This window comes from Anomaloglossus baeobatrachus, chromosome 3 (genome assembly GCF_048569485.1).
Source record: "Anomaloglossus baeobatrachus isolate aAnoBae1 chromosome 3, aAnoBae1.hap1, whole genome shotgun sequence".
In the NCBI taxonomy this organism is placed as follows: Eukaryota; Metazoa; Chordata; class Amphibia; order Anura; family Aromobatidae; genus Anomaloglossus; species Anomaloglossus baeobatrachus.
The window spans coordinates 504510056-504527461 of record NC_134355.1 but is presented as its reverse complement, the minus strand read 5'-3'; the positions used below and the strand labels follow the sequence as shown (position 1 = coordinate 504527461).

The 17406-nt window shown below is 41.6% G+C and overlaps 1 protein-coding gene across 1 annotated transcript; it reads left to right on the top strand.

Moving 5' to 3' along the window:
• The first annotated feature begins 2018 nt into the window (after positions 1 to 2018).
• Positions 2019 to 13711, top strand: LOC142297288 (interleukin-12 subunit alpha-like). The gene is made up of 6 exons (XM_075341536.1): positions 2019 to 2058; positions 4218 to 4366; positions 6026 to 6136; positions 9612 to 9653; positions 12306 to 12407; positions 13538 to 13711. The coding sequence occupies exons 1-6, from the start codon at positions 2019 to 2021 to the stop codon at positions 13709 to 13711; spliced, it is 618 nt and encodes a 205-aa protein (XP_075197651.1).
• Positions 13712 to 17406: the final 3695 nt, after the last annotated feature.

Sequence of the window (17406 nt, the reverse complement as noted above, 5' to 3'; positions counted from 1 at the left end):
AGGGAAGTCGCTAACGAAGTCGCTGTAAAGGCCCCTTTACACACTGAGACTTTCTAGTGATCATGCTGCACAGTGGGAAACAAAGGACCAAAGAATGGTCCTGAGAGATGTGTAGTGATCAGCAACCTCACAGCAGGGGCCAGGTCACTGATGTGTTTCACACACTGCAATGTCGCTGGGGAGGTCGCAATTGCGTCACAAAACCGGTCGCGTTACAGCAATGTCGTTTGCGATGTTGCCGTGTGTAAAGGGGCCTTTAGTTTAATGGTGTATGTGTGCCTGGTTTTCCATTCATCTGTCTCTGATGTATTGCTACCTGACCTTGAATCTTGCCTTTGACCCTTCCATTTTGCTTAGTCCCTTTGTCTTATTCCAATGCCTTTCTGGAATTCTGACCTTGGACCTTGTGACCAGATTATACCTTTCTCTCATCCCTTTGTTTATGATGAGCTTTCTTGGTACCTGACTCCAAAACTCCTCGATTACCTTACCCGTGTCACATGAAAACTGGCCTTTACTTTTTTTCATTTTCGCCAGCGTGAATCCAGTTCACATTCTTTATGATCAGGTTGTAAAACTGATGCAAATGATTCAGTATCTGAAAAAGGAATATGTGATCTTGAATTGTCGTAATCGCAGTTGCAAGGACAGGTATCTACTTTGATCAAAACTCTGTATAGTTCTCCCCTGCTGGCTGTGGCTGAGATATTGCCTTCTGACACTCCTTTTCCAACAACTTTATTATTATTATTATTATTTATTATTATTATTTATTATTATAGCGCCATTTATTCCATGGCGCTTTACAGGTGAAAGGGTATACGTACAACAATCATTAACAGTACATAACAGACTGGTACAGGAGGAGAGAGGACCCTGCCCGCGAGGGCTCACAGTCTACAGGGAATGGGTGATGGTACAATAGGTGAGGACAGAGCTGGTTGCGCAGTGGTCTACTGGACTGAGGGCTATTGTAGGTTGTAGGCTTGTTGGAAGAGGTGGGTCTTGAGGTTCCTCTTGAAGCTTTCCACGGTAGGGGAGAGTCTGATGATCAACTTAAGGTGATTTTTAATTTCCTATTAGCAGGTTTCTGCCCGCTCATACAATTGTAGGTTTTTTCAGCATGGATAGCGACATTTTAGGTAGGGACCCATTGCTAATTGTGAATACAATTTTAGCTGTCTTTGTTTCTATAATTATTTTGGGTAAATTACACTTTTTGGTGAAATTATCTACATAAACTCTATTTTTCTCTCTCCTACATTTAGACATGTTGTATAATAGTTTTTTCCTATAGTAATGAAGTGAGATACCCTAAGGCAGGGGTCCCCAACATGAGGTTCAGCACATGTGGCTCACAGGCCCGTGATGTGTGACTCGCGGCTGTCTTCCAGCTTGGTGCATAAATGCCAGGTCTAGCAAATAGCTATGAAGAGGAGATCGCAGTTCGGTGATTTTTAAGAGTAGCCCCACATAGAAGAGCAGATCTGAAAAAGGGTAAGTTAGGAACTCCTGGATCTTGGTATGCTGCCATGGTGTGATTCCTGTAGAAAACCTTTTGCTGTCATTATACCGGTAATAGAAGCTCTGAGTGTTACTACTGTTAGAGGGCAGGAGCTGGATGTGGCTCGCAAACCTCTCTCAGAGCTGAATATGGCTTGCTACCATCTTTCATAGCTGGATGTGGCTCTCAAGATCAGAAAAGTTGGGGACCTTTGCCCTAAGGAAAATAGTACACTTGTGATTATGTTAAGACAAATAAACCTTTTTCCTGCTAAACCAGAGATAAGGTAAAATCCATCTAGAGTAATCCCTTGTAGAATTCTTGCCTGATGATATGTAGTCATCTCAGCCTTGTTTCACATTGACACAGATGTGAGTATCTGCTATGAAAAGGTTGGGGAAGTCCTAGGATTATTACTTCACTATATAAAGCCAGGACAGCTTTACACAGCTATGTAGTCTCAGCCAAAGCAGCAGTTCAGCAGTTACCCACTCAATCACCAAGGAGGACCAAGATGAGACCACCAGTACTTCGCATCCAGCCTACAACATGGAGTAAGTCACCTCAGTCTGTGCCTCACAGTCCTGTATGTCCAGAAGATGCACTTCTATATATATATATATATATATTTGTGATTAATATCTAATTTTAATGATATAGTAATAATAACTGACCTACTACATATTGGGATAGGATCTTGGAGATGGGAATAACCCTTTAAAGTCACACAACAAATTAGACGGAGCTGTGGGCTTTGACTAGGCAATTCTAATACATGTTTTCACTTAATTGATGACCTTTCACTTATCATAAATATGCTCTGAAGCTTGAATTGTATGTTCAACTCTCCGATCCTGCAATGTGGACCCTTTTCTCTTTTATGATCTCTGTATGTAAATCTACTCTTGTTGGCAAAGAGAACCACATCATTTGTTAATGTAATAACCAAAACGTAAAATTTTCCCACGTGTATGCAGAGTCGTTCACATGCAATTTAACAAACTACAATTTTTCTTTCTTTGAGAAATAGAATTTTTCTAGTAATTTTCTTCCATAACATAAAGCCCCACATTGTAGAGTGTGTGGCTTATAGTAGTCCTATGGACATATCGTTCCATCTCTATGGTGGATCTCTGGAGCTCCTACAGTGTTATCATTAGTTTGTTGCCTGGTCTCTTAGGTTTGGTGGGCAGCCTTGTCATGTGACATAATTTTTGTATTTTATGATGAATTTAATGCGGAACAATTTTTTTTATAACCCATCCCGGATCTATAATTCTCCACAATTTTTGTCTCTGATGTATTTGGAGAGCTCGTGGGTCTTCATGTTGCTTTGTTACTGCTGCTTTAGACTCAGGGGCCTTATAGATCAGGTATATTTATACTGACATAGGTGACAGATCATGTGACAGTGTGCACACGGGGGTTCTTCAACTAATTAGTTTTGAAATAAATTGTTATGCCAAAACTTTATTTAGGGGTTATATAGCAAAGGTGATTAATACCGTACATATAATTAATAAAAATGTAATGCTCCGTATTCATTGTGCAGTGTCATATCTCAAACATTTCCAGATTTTTTGTTATGATGCACCACAAATGACAAAAGAAATATTATTTCTTGCTAAGGTTATGTGCTGGAGTTTTCTCCTGAAGAGTCTTTTTAGATATCTTCTAGGATGTATTTTTAGGCATCTTTGAAGCTGGATTTTTTTTCTTCATATCTCTTGTGTTTCATATATTCAAGGTGAAAAAGATATTGTGTGCACATACAGTATCCTAAGTAGACATGTGATTCACTTTTTGTTATACCATAGAAATGTACTTAATGGGAAGCTCCATTCTCCAGGAAATATGTAGGAATATAATTTTGGGGGGTTTCCAATGGAAGCATAGAGCGCTGTATGAGTGTGAACCTAGCCTAAAACTGTAAATTTTATTCTCTCATGTTATGTTAATGTTTCAGCTCTAAATAATGGTGTTTTTAAAGCTTAAAAGGACTTTTAGAGAAGGCTGAAATGTTTTGATAAAATCATGAATACAAAGAGTATATCATTTTTTACTGGATATTTTGGACTGATAGGGTCCTGCATGGAGTTTTGCTATAGAAACGTTTCAGGTTTTTCTCACACCTATAACAAATAGTGAAACTCTGAGTATAAACTGACATGGCGAAAATGTCAAAATCACAGCTCGGACCAATCTATGCTGCAGATTTTCTGTGCAGCACATTGGTGAGATTTCATAACATCTCATCCGCAATGCTATAACTGTATTATGGATTTCCGCCCAGAGGATACAGACAAAATATCTGCTGCTTTTACATCAAGTTTTCATATACTATATACTTATTTTCTGAATTATACATAATGTAAAAAATACCATCAATTCCAAAAGTTTTCAATGACACTTTTATCCGTAACTTTTAAATGCCTTTTTTTTTATTTGAAAAAATTGTGTACCTTAATTTTATCTTGCATTTTGGAAATATAAAAAGGGAAAAATGCTAGACAATGCTATGCTTTAATCAAAAGTGCTAAAACAGAAAGAATTGTAAAAAAAGAGATTCTTTTTCATTTTACGGACCTCACGTTGTTTGGGCTTTGTCAGATATAGCAGATCATCCCCATGCAAGTGAGTGAATATGATAAGCTGCAATCGAAGACAGATCCAAGTGTATAGACATTTATTCCCTTCCCTCTTATGTCTGCAGGCTGCTGTGTTGTGTGGATGCTCGTGGTCATTGGTCAGTTATTGGTTGTAGAGAGTAAACCAGTCCGACAGCCCATTGACATTGCCAGGTGTTACAATATCTCCAGGAATCTAGTGAATGTGGTCACAGAGACCATCTTAAAACTACAGGTAAAGAAGGTGTAATTAATGTGAAGCACAATAACTAATTTCAGTGTATTTGCTCTTTGTCTTCAATACAGCATATAAAACATTTTGGCTGCTAAGATAATTGGCAATTACAAGTTGATTGTTCTCCAGAAGAAAAACTGCAACACTGTCTTTATGTTACTATTGATAAGTGGTTACCATGTAAAGTCAATAACCGTCCCAACCAAGGCTGCGTTCACACGTAGACATCATACTGAAGAACAATGGAAAAACTGCTATATGTAAATGCAGCCTAAGGGCATCTGAGAAAATTGGTCCCCACATAGATCACAATGTATGGACGGGCCGGGGGTCTCTTGACCTGAATCCTGGAACCTTTATGTGGCTATGAGTTTGAGTCAGGACAGGAGACCCTCGGCCAATTTGTGCTTTGCAATCCATGAAGTCTGTTCATGCTATTGGATAACACTGAACTATGGTCCTTTATGGTTTTAGATGCTGTGCGTCTAAAGGGATGCTGCTTGCATCATTGCATGAAGTTTTTTTTCCCCTGTGGAAATTGCCTAATAAATCAAGATTTGTGTATATTCGATATATATATATATATATATATATATATATATATATATATATTCATTATTCTCTATATATTGTATGTGCACTTCCTCTTTTTTGTATGTACTTTCAAAGGAAAACAGTAGTATCAATTCTGGTCAATCGTGTATTCCCCAATTGTCACAGTAGTTTGTCCTCATTCTGAGAAATCCTTTTAATGCACCCATGTATGACTCTCAAGCTACCAAGAAACGTCCACTGCCAGTATGCCCTGATAGTCACACCCTGGGAGTTGTATGTCAGCAAAAGCTGAGAGCCACAAGTTAAAACCATCATGGATGCTTAAAAGTGCAGAGAATTTTATAAGAAATTACCAAAGCGGAATTGTACCATTTCACGAGTGAAAAGCTTTTTGAGCATTTAAAGGAGTTATCTGTTACCCCCTTGCCTTATGCTCTTTTAGGCCTTGGCTCCATTTGCACATTGCTTCCAATATACCAATGACCCTCGACTCAGGCTCTGCTGTGAGCGTGAGCCATGTGTCATGGGACAATGATCTGATTTTGCGATCTGATCACAGCTGCGGAGGAGAGGGAGAGATTAATTTCTCCCTCTACTCTTTGACCTGTCTCGCAATATATCGCACTGCATTCAGATGACATTTGAGTGCAGTGCGATGTTTCACATGCACCCATAGCCTTGTATGGGTGTGTGAGCCAAGACTCGCCACCAAACGCAGAATGCTGTGATTCTTTTCTCATGCCGGTATGGCATAAGGACAAATTAGCAGATGGACACTGCCTGATTGATTTACACAGGTGTGAGGGCAATTTGATGTTTTATCAGATTGCACTCATCCATGATAATCGCAAGTGGGAGCGAGCCCTTAAAGTACTTTTTGATTAGAAAAAATGGGGTAGTGATACACACATCCATACATTTGTCACAATCAAAAGCTGTGTATAGTCAACGGAAAAAAGCTTTCATATCACTGTTATTGAATATTTTCCAGTGAGATTGTAACAAGTGGGCTGATTAAGTTTTCATATTATGGCTTTGCATCTACTAATATGTGCGCACATTCTGCTATGTCTTATGTGATGAAACATCATTTGCTTTCATTAGGAAGATATACATGGAGCATTCAACTGTTCCCCTGAAGCTGTTGCTATAGTAGATGAGACAGCAAACACTGTGAATACGCTGGAAGCCTGTCTCCCCAGCATGCAGTCCCAGGTAAGGGCCTTAGAATCCAATCATCTTTACAAGTGGTTCATCCTAGTGTAACTATGATTAGGATTTTTATAATAGAAAATCTATTACATCCATCTGCAGATAAACAGGACCTGCAGAACCTCTTACAACACAAATCAGCAGCAAATACAAAATGTGTGAACATTAAAGGCTATGTACACATTTGCACAGATTAGTTTTAAATTTTAATTTACTACTTAAATGCAAAGTTAAGCAACTTTCTCAATAATCTTCATCACATTTTCTACCAACTTATTGCTGCAGAATATCTGTAAGGCCTAGGACACACGGCGAGAAAAATGGTGTGAGTGGAATGCGGTAAAAAAATCGCATTCCACTCGGACCAATATCACTCTATGGGGCCGCTCCCATGCACGATCGGACCACAGTCGCATGACACTGGCATGACACTCGGCTCCCGCTGTGCTGTTAGCGTCTGCCGAGTGTCATGCGAGCACTCGCAGTAATCCCCGTGTGGCCTCGGCCTAAGGCTTTTATCCATCTAAGTGCTCTGCAAAAATGTTACAATTGCATCTGAGCTTCAGGTTCTTACGGCTCTCTGCTGTCTCCATCCCTTCTGTCAGTGTTCGGGTGCTCTCACACTGGCCTGTAAAAATCTGGTCTGATTCCGCTCCTGAAAAGTTGGAGGAGTGAAATCCGTGTGGGTATCCTATTGTTATATGAATGCTATGCGAGCGTGTGATTTTTATTTTTTATCGCCTAGTATCCATATGCCATCCGTATACAATGCAGGTTTTTTTCTCAGCAACTTTTATTCTACAGCCATTTCAAGGACCATTTACAGTGTTCCATACTACAGAATGGTAATGTATCCATAAATAATGGAGAGCATATGGATGGTTTGTGTGTGGTCCGTTTTTTTTCTTGTACCAATTGACTTCATTGATGAGGTGTGTCCAATAAACTAGTGCAGTCGCAGCATGCCACAATTTTTTCATCAGTATGATTTGAGCTGATAAACTCACAGATCTACTCTGTCTCATTGACTAACATTAGTCCGAGTGCAATGATAATTTTTTCTTCTCGCATTGCATTTGTCCGTTTTATATGCTAGTGTGAGAGAACCCTTAGGGCTTGTTAACACGTAAATACTGAATATTCTGCAGCGATTTGACAGCACATGTGCGCTGTAAAGTGCTGCAGAAACACTGCATAATGGATGCAGTGTTTCAGAAGAAAAAAAGCCGATTTCATGCGCTATGGCTGCTGCCCCCACCATAGACAGAGTGGGAGCTGCATCCAAAGCGCACAAATTAATTGACATGCTCATTTTATGAACGCACGGATTTGAGTAAATTTTAGCACCCAAATCGCTGCGTTCAAAAAAGCAACGTGCGCACGTCTCATGCACAATCTACATAGACTGTGCAGGGGACGCAGGACGCATGCATTTACGCTGCAGTGCAACACGCAGCGTAAATGCATGTAATTACGCAACGTGCCCATGAGCCCTTAGGGTGCATTCAGACAACCATATAAATCGGTCCAAGATCAAATTGTAATGCTTGGACTGGCTCCAGTGTGGCAGCTGCATAGAAATATATGGAGCTGTCATGCTCGGGTTGGAGCAGCCGTGGCGAGTCCAAGCATTGCAGTCTGATCTCGGACCGATTTATGTGGCCATCTCAATATACTCTTAAGGGTGCTTTACACGCTGCGACATCGCTAGCAATCTCGTTAGTGATGTGACATGCCAGATCGCAGATAAGATTTGCCAAGATCGCACATAGGTCCTTTTTGTAGCGTCGGTCACATGTGCGATCTCGTCAAATCGTATGAGCGATCTGGCATGTTATATCGCTAACGCGATCGCTTGAGATGTCGCAGCGTGTAAAGCACCCTTTAGACTAGGGTCACACAACCCTATTTTCTGTCTGAAAGCAATTAGATAAAACATCAGCTCGCACTTAGACTGACAGAATGGAGATTCCATCCCAGTTATATAACCTGGATGTGAGGTCTGTGTCTGTCTTGCATACTGCTTTGTTCACCCCCATATATAACTTCAATCCTGCATTTTGTTATGGTTCATGTGTTTTGTCAGATTGCACTTGGACCAAGTTATTCTCTGGAGCTGTGCACGTCTGACTTTTTTCCTCGGACCAAGTCTGTCCGAGGAAAAAAATCACAGGGTGCAGAATTTGAAATCCGTAAAACGGATCACACTCAGCAATGCAAGTCAAGAGGTCCATGAAAAAGATCGGACTACACTTGGATGACATCCGAGCGTGGTCCGATTTTCGAGGTCTGACAGAATAGAAATGATGGAGAAATGTTTTTCTTCTCCACACCTTAAAAAATCAGATCACACTCTGATCGAACGCGGATCAAAGGGTTATTTGCATAATCGGACTGATTTTATCAGATGATAGAAAATATGGTTGTGTGACCCTAGCCTTAGGCTATGTGCGCACTTTGCTTTTTACCTGCTTTTTACCTGCTTTTTTGCTGCTTTTTCAACTGCAGCGTTTAATGCCAAAATGGTTGTGTTCTGCTTTTCAAGCAAAGTCTATGGGAATTTGGTTTCTTGTCCGCACTTTGCAGTTCAAACTGCAGCCTTTTTGTTGCAGAACTTTTGTCAAAAACTCAGCTTTGCAGTGCAAAACCCAAATGGCAAAAACAAAAACATGACAATTGTTTTTGCCATTTGGGTTTTGCACTGCAAAGCTGAGTTTTTGACCAAAGTTCTGCAACAAAAAGGCTGCAGTTTGAACTGCATAGTGCGGACAAGAAACCCAAATTCCCATAGACTTTGCTAGAAAAGCAGAACACAACCATTTTCGCATTAAACGCTGCAGTTGAAAAAGCAGGTAAAAAGCAGGTAAAAAGCAAAGTGCGGACATAGCCTTAGAGATAGTAGCAGGGAGGGGGTGGGAAGCACTAAAACTTAATGCAATTTTTGCAAAAGGTGTAGACCATGATCTTTAAAACCACCAATATAACCCTAAATGACCTTTGTAATCTCTCTAACTATATCCCTGAGAATGTAGGGTCTCCATATAATGTTATGCCTCCTAGTCTAAGTTCAGATAAGAGCAAAATTGTGGACATTACTGACTCCATGTGCTTATCGCCTATCCATGAAACTGATTACAGTGGGCTCATGGTATAGTAGTTAGAAAGAGTAATTGCTCCCTGAATGTCCCTATGAGTGAAAGTTATCGGCTACAGGGTAAGATACAAGTTTGTTTTCTCCCTGTAGCTGTGCTTCTAGTAAGGCATCCATGAATTTACCACTATTTACCCGCATATGAAACTTACATCTGCAGGTAAATTGCATTTCCTGACATGACAGGTTCCCTTTAATCACACAGGCAGTACGTGTATCAAAGAAACATGTGGGTGCACTTACAAAACAGAAAAGCATTCTTACAATGTTTATTTAGACCTGACAGAATACTTTACAAATGATATAACAATCTCCCTTTCATTCTAGATGTGTATGTGCTCACAGATGACCAGAACAGAGGTTGATGAGGTATGGTTACATCTGCACTACATTAACAAGTTGCACTATTGCACTATTTTGATAGTAATGACCAAATATTAAAGATGACATATTTCCTTTGTATTTTAGGCAAAAAAATATATAGATTTTAATTTTTACATTTTTAAATTTATTAAGAAAGGAAAATGGGCCTATGAAATAGTTTGTGCACCCGGCATGGTTAATACCTAGTAGCACCCACTTTGGCAAGTATCAGAGCTTATAAATGCTTCTCGTAGCCAGCCAAAAGTCTTTCAGTTCTTGTTTAGTGGATTTTCATCCATTCTTCCTTGGAAAATTCTTTCAGTCCTGGGTCATCTTGTAGGCACTGCTCTTTTTTGGTCTAGACACATAACTTTAATTATTTTCAGATCAGGGAAATGTGAGGGCCATTGTAAAACATTCAGCTTGCACTTTTTGAGATTGTCAATTGTGAACTTGTGTTTAGGATCATTATCCATTTGTAGAAGCCATCCTCTTTTCAACTTTTTCAGCTTTTTTACAGATGGTGTTATGTTTGCATCAAAAATGTTTTCAAATTTCATTGAATCCATTCTTCCCTCTACCCAGGAAATGTTACCAGTGCCATTGGCTGCAGCATAATTCCAAAGCATGATTGATCAACCCCCATGCTTAATGGTTGTCAAGATATTCTTTTCCTGAAAGTCTGTGCCCTTTTTCCTCTTCACATACTTTTAATCATTGGCCAAAGAGTTTTATGATAGCCTCCTCAGTCCATAGGACTTGTTTACAAAATTCATCAGGCTTGTTCAGATGTTCTTTTGGATACTTCTGATGCAGAATTTTATAGTGAGGACGCCAAAGAAGTTTTCTTCTGATGACTCTTCCATGAAGGGCATATTCTTGTAGAAAAAAAGACAGAAATTATGGTATCTTTGAAGAGTAGAACAATGTACCACAACTTCAGAGTCTGCAACATCTTTCTGAAGGTCTTTTGCAGCCAAGTGGGGGTTCTGATTTGCCTCTCTAGCAATCCTACAAGCAGCTCTCACAGGAATTTTGCTTGGTCTTACAGACCTCCACTGTTCCTATTAACTTCCATTACTTAAATACAGTTTTGAACTGAGGAAGGGGCAACATGAAAATGCTTTGAAGTGCTAGGCAACTGCTTAAAGAACCCATGGCTGCTGTTTTTTGGCATAAGGTTAGAGGAGGCTGGATTTTTAAAAGCTGTAAAATTTGCATCACCTGACCATTCATAACGATGATAATGACCGTGCCATAATTACATCATCTGGCCTTTCCTAAAAATGAAAGTGAACAAGCCATAACCCTAACAGGCTAATTAAGGTCTGATACTTTGGTCAAAGTTAGCTGAGCACACAAGTCTCCAGGGGTGTCCAAATTTCTGCATTGGCCCATTTTCCTTTCTGTAATTTTTAAAATGTAAAAGATGAAAATATATAATTATTTTTTTTGCCTGACTTCGGCATGTAAGCGACAGACAGTAAATGACATCACTGTCATGAGCCCCCAGTCACAGGCGTGCCAACATCAGCTGCTGGCCTCTAAAAGGTCGGCAGACTGTATTGTTTTGCAGAGACCCAGCAGATCTCTGCACAGGAAAACACTTCAGCTGAATGTACATCCGAGGGCCGCACATCCTGCTGAAATATGCGTCCCCTCCACCCCAGGGCCCGGTTATGGTCGTGACCTTTGTGATCACTATTGTTAGGTCAATGTGTACATTACATCTATGACAGAACATGGTAAATTTTCCCAGACTTCGGGAAGGTCCTTGCTGTAAATCCCAGTGCTGGGAGGTGGAAAGGAGGAGATGAAACTAAATATTGATGAAGCAGATGCCTGCTGAACAACCACTTAACATGATTTACAAATTTGCCAGGAAAAAGGAGAACAAACGTTTTTCTTTTGTTTTTTGGGGGTTTGATTTTGTTCTTTAATGACAGACAGAATCTAAATACATTCCAACATGCACTGTGAGTAGTTTGTAGATAGTATCAGTGTAGTGAAGCTAATGAGCTGTCAGTTCAGCAAAAGACAGTGAGGCTGGGCGAGTAATAGACCAAGGGAGGTAGAGGCCTGGGAAGTGCTTTAACACTCTCAGAGCACTTAATGGAGTTTTATTGCAATAACTCTTTATAAAAAATGTGGGAAAAATAATAATGTTTTCAAATGCAATATTTTTTAAAATGCATTATTTTTCAATTGCAGGCTCACCTATATAGCCTAACAATATAGTTCATCCAGTAGCAGGCTTCTCTTGCAATGGTTAAGCATGTGCAGATACTTATTGTAGTTTATGGGTTATGTGTGCAGAGGCCGAAACTGCTCTCTGTGCAGTGTAATGAGCACTACTTAAAATGGGTTATGTATGCTTCCCGGTCTCTGTGCACATAACCCATTTACTACAGAAAATATCTGTGCATGCTCAGTACAAGAGAGAAGTCAGTAGATGGACTATATTGTTAGGTTTTACAGGTAAACTTGCAATTGAAAAAATATGCATTGTTGAAAATGAACTGCATTGGAAACTCTGACAGCTCCCTTTAATGAACCTGAAACTGTTGGGAAATTAGATATTTGTGTTTTTTCTAGTGACAGATTCACTTAGTTCTTTACAAATTAAGAATGATAATTATCTTTGTCTCCTCTCAATAGGATAAGTGTCTGAAAGCCATCTATTCTGACCTAAAACTGAACATGAAACAACTAAAGGGCTTGAATCCTCCCCTTGACAAAACAGTAACTGACATGATGCAAGTGAGTGTTACTCTATGCATTTTACCTACCTTTAGATGATAGAGTTGAGTAAATTATAAAGTAATGAGATAAACGAGTTCTCCATTAATGTGATAAAAATGTCAAATATCAGTTATTTCAAGCTACAACCCCTCCACGGAATGGATCAGGACGGATTGCAGCCTAACGAAACACCACTTGAGGTATGTGTCACAACTGGACCCTTTCACATTACATTCCTCCCAAATTTCAGTGGTCCCACCGAATCCCCCACAAATTGGGAATCAGATATATGCGCTGATGGGACCATTAACTATAATGTAGATGGAGTCACTGTCTTTCATGTTATGCATCATTTTTAAGCATCTATGTCTACTTGAGGGCGGACATTCAGACGCAGTCTACTGGCGCATACATCTGAATTGAATTTATCAAGGGGTTCGGACATAAGCTCTGATGGAGCAACTGAACTTTGGGAAGAGCGCATTATGAATGGGTCCCAAGGCTGAGGAGTAGCATCATGAAGCCATCAAAACATCATATGTACCAGACAATGGTATCAAGCCTTCACAGAGCTCCATTGACAGAAAAATAAAAAAAACTAGCTCAGAAAACAAAAGCAAAAATCCTTTCTTTATGTTGGCAAAATTCTGAATTTTTTGACTACTAAAATAATAATAACAACCAATACAAGTTGAGTATCCCTGCATTCATATATATGGAGAATCAGAGATTCATATTGCCAGGTTATTTTTACCAAACAATGAATGTCGTAAAAACGAAAACAATGGCAAAAATGCATTTTTTATCATCACTTCATCCTGTTAAGAATTTCTTCCCTATCTTTCAGTACATTATGGGATGAATTAAATTATGTAATTTACACCCCACAAAAAAGCCCTCATATGGCAATGTCTATGGTAAAAAAAAAATAAAAAAAATCATATATATATATATATATATATATATATATATATAGAGCTCTTGGAAGAAGGGGCAGAGAAAAACTGGAGTCCTTTAAAAAAAAAAAAATCTTTCACGTTATTGTTTCCATTATATTGTTATTGTATTATTTATTTTTAGAACTATTTTTGCAATATTTATCTGAAAAACTGTAATATATTTACAAATTATAATATCATTCTCTACAGGTTCTAAAAGTACAAGACGATGATGAGGATCACGGGGAGAAACCAGTCACTGGGAAACTTCAAAAACAGTTTTTGCAATGCTCTGTAATTCACTATTTTCAATTACGCGTCATTACTATTTCCAGAGTGTTTGGCCAATTGGCAGGTGAAGGATCAATGCACCAGAAACGTTAAATTGACCCCAACTTTTCTTAGATATGAATGGTTTAAAACTGAGAAGAAGACATAGCTGACATTAAGTCTGCCTTCCCACGATGAGCTTTAAGTGAGTTTTTTTCTGCATCTATTACATTAGGTTCCTTGAGTTTTTTATGGGTTTTTGTGTCATTTTTTTACATGCATATTTATCACATTTTTGATGCTGCATGTTTTGTCTCTTGTCATGCTTTTTACAAAGCAGCTTTGTTTTTGATATTTCCTGGTATTTGGCTTTGACAAAACTTCAGCAATGTTCTGATCAGCAGAAATGCTGATCACCTGTGAGTGGCGGCGCCTTCACAGGACAATGTGTATTTTTTTTATTTTTTTTAATTGTTCTATTTTCAATGCGACAAAAGGGGGTGATTTGAACTTTTTTAAAAAATATTTTTTAAAACTCTTTTTTTTAACTTTTTTAGTTGATTTTACTAGTCCCCCTAGGGGACCTTATGGTTATACTATTCGATCCCTTCTGCTGATCAGAGTTTTGCTTCAGCATTGCTCTGATCAGCAGAGATGCTGTGTTCCTGTGAGTGCCAGCGCTCTGCCAGCATTCACAGGAAGTGAATCATGACAGCAACAGAGGTCATCAGCTGACTCCATGCTGCCATGATAACCCATTGGCGCCCCGATGGCGATGGCGGCGGGGAACAGCGTAATCACCGCCAAAGCACGTTATATCATGCTGTCAGAGTTTGACAGCGCAAGCTAAGAAATGCACATGTGGTGACCCACATCAAAAAGAGGAAGGCGATCTAGGACATATATATATATATATATATTTATATACTGTACGTCCTAGGTCGCTAAGGGGTTAATATACTTATGTGCATAAAGATTTTTACTTGATTGTTTTCTGCATGTAATGCAAGTCTATGGGAAAAATCTGCACATAAAACTCAACATACCTGCAAGAGAAGCTGACATGTTGAGGATCTGAAACACGCACCACAGGTCGGGTCAGATTACGCTAAGTAAAAAAAGAAGCATAGAGGGCAGAAAATCCCATCCACTGTGCTGGAACTATAAGACGCAAAAATACGTAACATCAAAAATTCACCAAAAGCTCATTGTGGGAACGTAGCCTGAAAGAACTGCATAGCTCGTTAAACTAATGTCTGTCCCCTGCTGCCTTATTACTACATCTCATTAATGCAGTCTGCACTTAGTGTAGGGGATGGCCGACTTGCAAACCTATTAATGTCTATGTTTATTTATATAATAATCTAAATTAATTGACAATGCACTTAGTAGTAAATTAAGCTATTAATACTAAATTACTTGAAAACACATTGACACTTACATGTTTGTATTTTATTTATTTTTATTTATTAATTATATTATTTATGTTTATTTGGATTTATGGATTATTTATGTTCTATTGGTTGAATAATGTATTGTATCATGTGACTTTACTATTTATTTTTTTATTCTTTTTATCATTTTTTGTATAATGTTTTAAAATTAAAGATGGTATCCAGTATGTTGTTTCTCTTTTATTTTTAATATTAAGCTTACAATCCTCATATTTTACAGTATACTACTGTATAAAAATTGCACTGGAAATTAAATTAAATTTTTTTTTTATTCTTTCAATTTGTTTTTAAAGGGTTTAAGCCAGGGGTCTCAAACACGCGGCCCGCGGGCCGCATGCGGCCCTTCAGGTGGCTTCTTGCGGCCCGCAGGCCCGTGGACCTGGTAAAGATGGCGACCGGTGCAGGGGCCGCAGCTGTCAGTTATTTATTTCAGCCTACAGTTTTGTCTTTGCCGCGCACAGTGAAGTTCTCACTGCAGAACGCAATAACAGCCGCCTGCCAATCAGAGGCAAGCACCTGCTGCATATGACCTCAGATGATTGCCTGTGATTGGCCAGTGGCTGTTGTGCAGTGAGAACTGCTTTGCACGCGCCGGCCGAAAGTTCAGCGATGACAGCAGCTGTGATCATTACCGGGTCCACGTGCCTGCGTGCCGCTGACAGCAGGTGAGAAGAATGTTTTCGTGTGTGTGTGGGGTTCTGTGTTGCTGGCTGAGGCTGCAGTGTGTGTGTGGCATGCCGTGTGTGTGTGGTTCTGTTGCTGGCTGAGGCTGCACTGTGTGTGTGTGTGTGTGTGTGTGTGTGTGGTAGCTGAGGCTTCACAGAATCCACGTGCCTGCATGCCGCTGACAGCAGGTGAGAAGAATGTTTTCGTGTGTGTGTGTGTGGTGTGTGTGTTTCTGTTGCTGGCTGAGGCTGCACAGGGTGTGTGTGTGTGTGTGTGTGTGTGTGTGTGTGGTAGCTGAGGCTGCACAGGGTGGGGGATGTGTGTGTGTGTGTGTGTGTGTGTGTGTGAGCTGAGGCTGCACAGGGTGTGTGTGTGTGGTGTGTGTGTGTTAGCTGAGGCTGCACAGGGTGGGGGTGGTGGTGTTAGCTGAGGCTGCACAGGGTGGGGGTGGTGGTGTTAGCTGAGGCTGCACAGGGTGGGGGTGGTGGTGTTAGCTGAGGCTGCACAGGGTGGGGGTGGTGGTGTTAGCTGAGGCTGCACAGGGTGGGGGTGGGGGTGTTAGCTGAGGCTGCACAGGGTGGGGGTGGGGGTGTTAGCTGAGGCTGCACAGGGTGGGGGTGGGGGTGTTAGCTGAGGCTGCACAGGGTGGGGGTGTTAGCTGAGGCTGCACAGGGTGGAGGTGGGGGTGTTATCTGAGGCTGCACAGGGTGGGGGTGTTATCTGAGGCTGCACAGGGTGGGGGTGTTAGCTGAGGCTGCACAGGGTGGGGGTGTTAGCTGAGGCTGCACAGGGTGGGGGTGGTGGTGTTAGCTGAGGCTGCACAGGGTGGGGGTGGTGGTGTTAGCTGAGGCTGCACAGGGTGGGGGGGTGGTGTTAGCTGAGGCTGCACAGGGTGGGGGGGTGGTGTTAGCTGAGGCTGCACAGGGTGGGGGGGTGGTGTTAGCTGAGGCTGCACGGGGTGGGGGGGTGGTGTTAGCTGAGGCTGCACGGGGTGGGGGGGTGGTGTTAGCTGAGGCTGCACGGGGTGGGGGGGTGGTGTTAGCTGAGGCTGCACGGGGGGGGGTGGTGTTAGCTGAGGCTGCACAGGGGGGGGTGTTAGCTGAGGCTGCACAGTGGGGGGGGTGGTGTTATCTGAGGCTGCACAGGGTGGGGGGTGGTGTTAGCTGAGGCTGCACAGGGTGGGGGGGTGGTGTTAGCTGAGGCTGCACAGGGTGGGGGGGTGGTGTTAGCTGAGGCTGCACAGGGTGGGGGGGGTGCTGTTAGCTGAGGCTGCACAGGGTGGGGGGGGTGGTGTTAGCTGAGGCTGCACAGGGTGGGGGGGGTGTGTGTGAGCTGAGGCTGCACAGGGTGGGGGGGGTGTGTGTGTGTGAGCTGAGGCTGCACAGGGGGGGGGGTGTGAGCTGAGGCTGCACAGGGTGGGCGGGGGTGTGTGAGCTGAGGCTGCACAGGGTGGGGGGGGGGTGTGTGAGCTGAGGCTGCACAGGGTGGGGGGGGGTGTTAGCTAAGGCTGCACAGGGTGGGGGGGGGGGTGTTAGCTGAGGCTGCACAGGGTGGGGGGGTGGTGTTAGCTGAGGCTGCACAGGGTGGGGGTGGTGGTGTTAGCTGAGGCTGCACAGGGTGGGGGTGGTGGTGTTAGCTGAGGCTGCACAGGGTGGGGGTGTGTGTGTGTGTGAGCTGAGGCTGCACAGG

Bases quoted from the DNA above. Each gene is read 5' to 3' on its own strand.
- LOC142297288 (XM_075341536.1), top strand. From the start codon at position 2,019: ATGAGACCACCAGTACTTCGCATCCAGCCTACAACATGGA. The intron at 6,137-9,611 runs GTAAGGGCCTTA...CTTTCATTCTAG, and splicing joins TCCCCAGCATGCAGTCCCAG to ATGTGTATGTGCTCACAGAT. The intron at 9,654-12,305 runs GTATGGTTACAT...TCCTCTCAATAG, and splicing joins CCAGAACAGAGGTTGATGAG to GATAAGTGTCTGAAAGCCAT.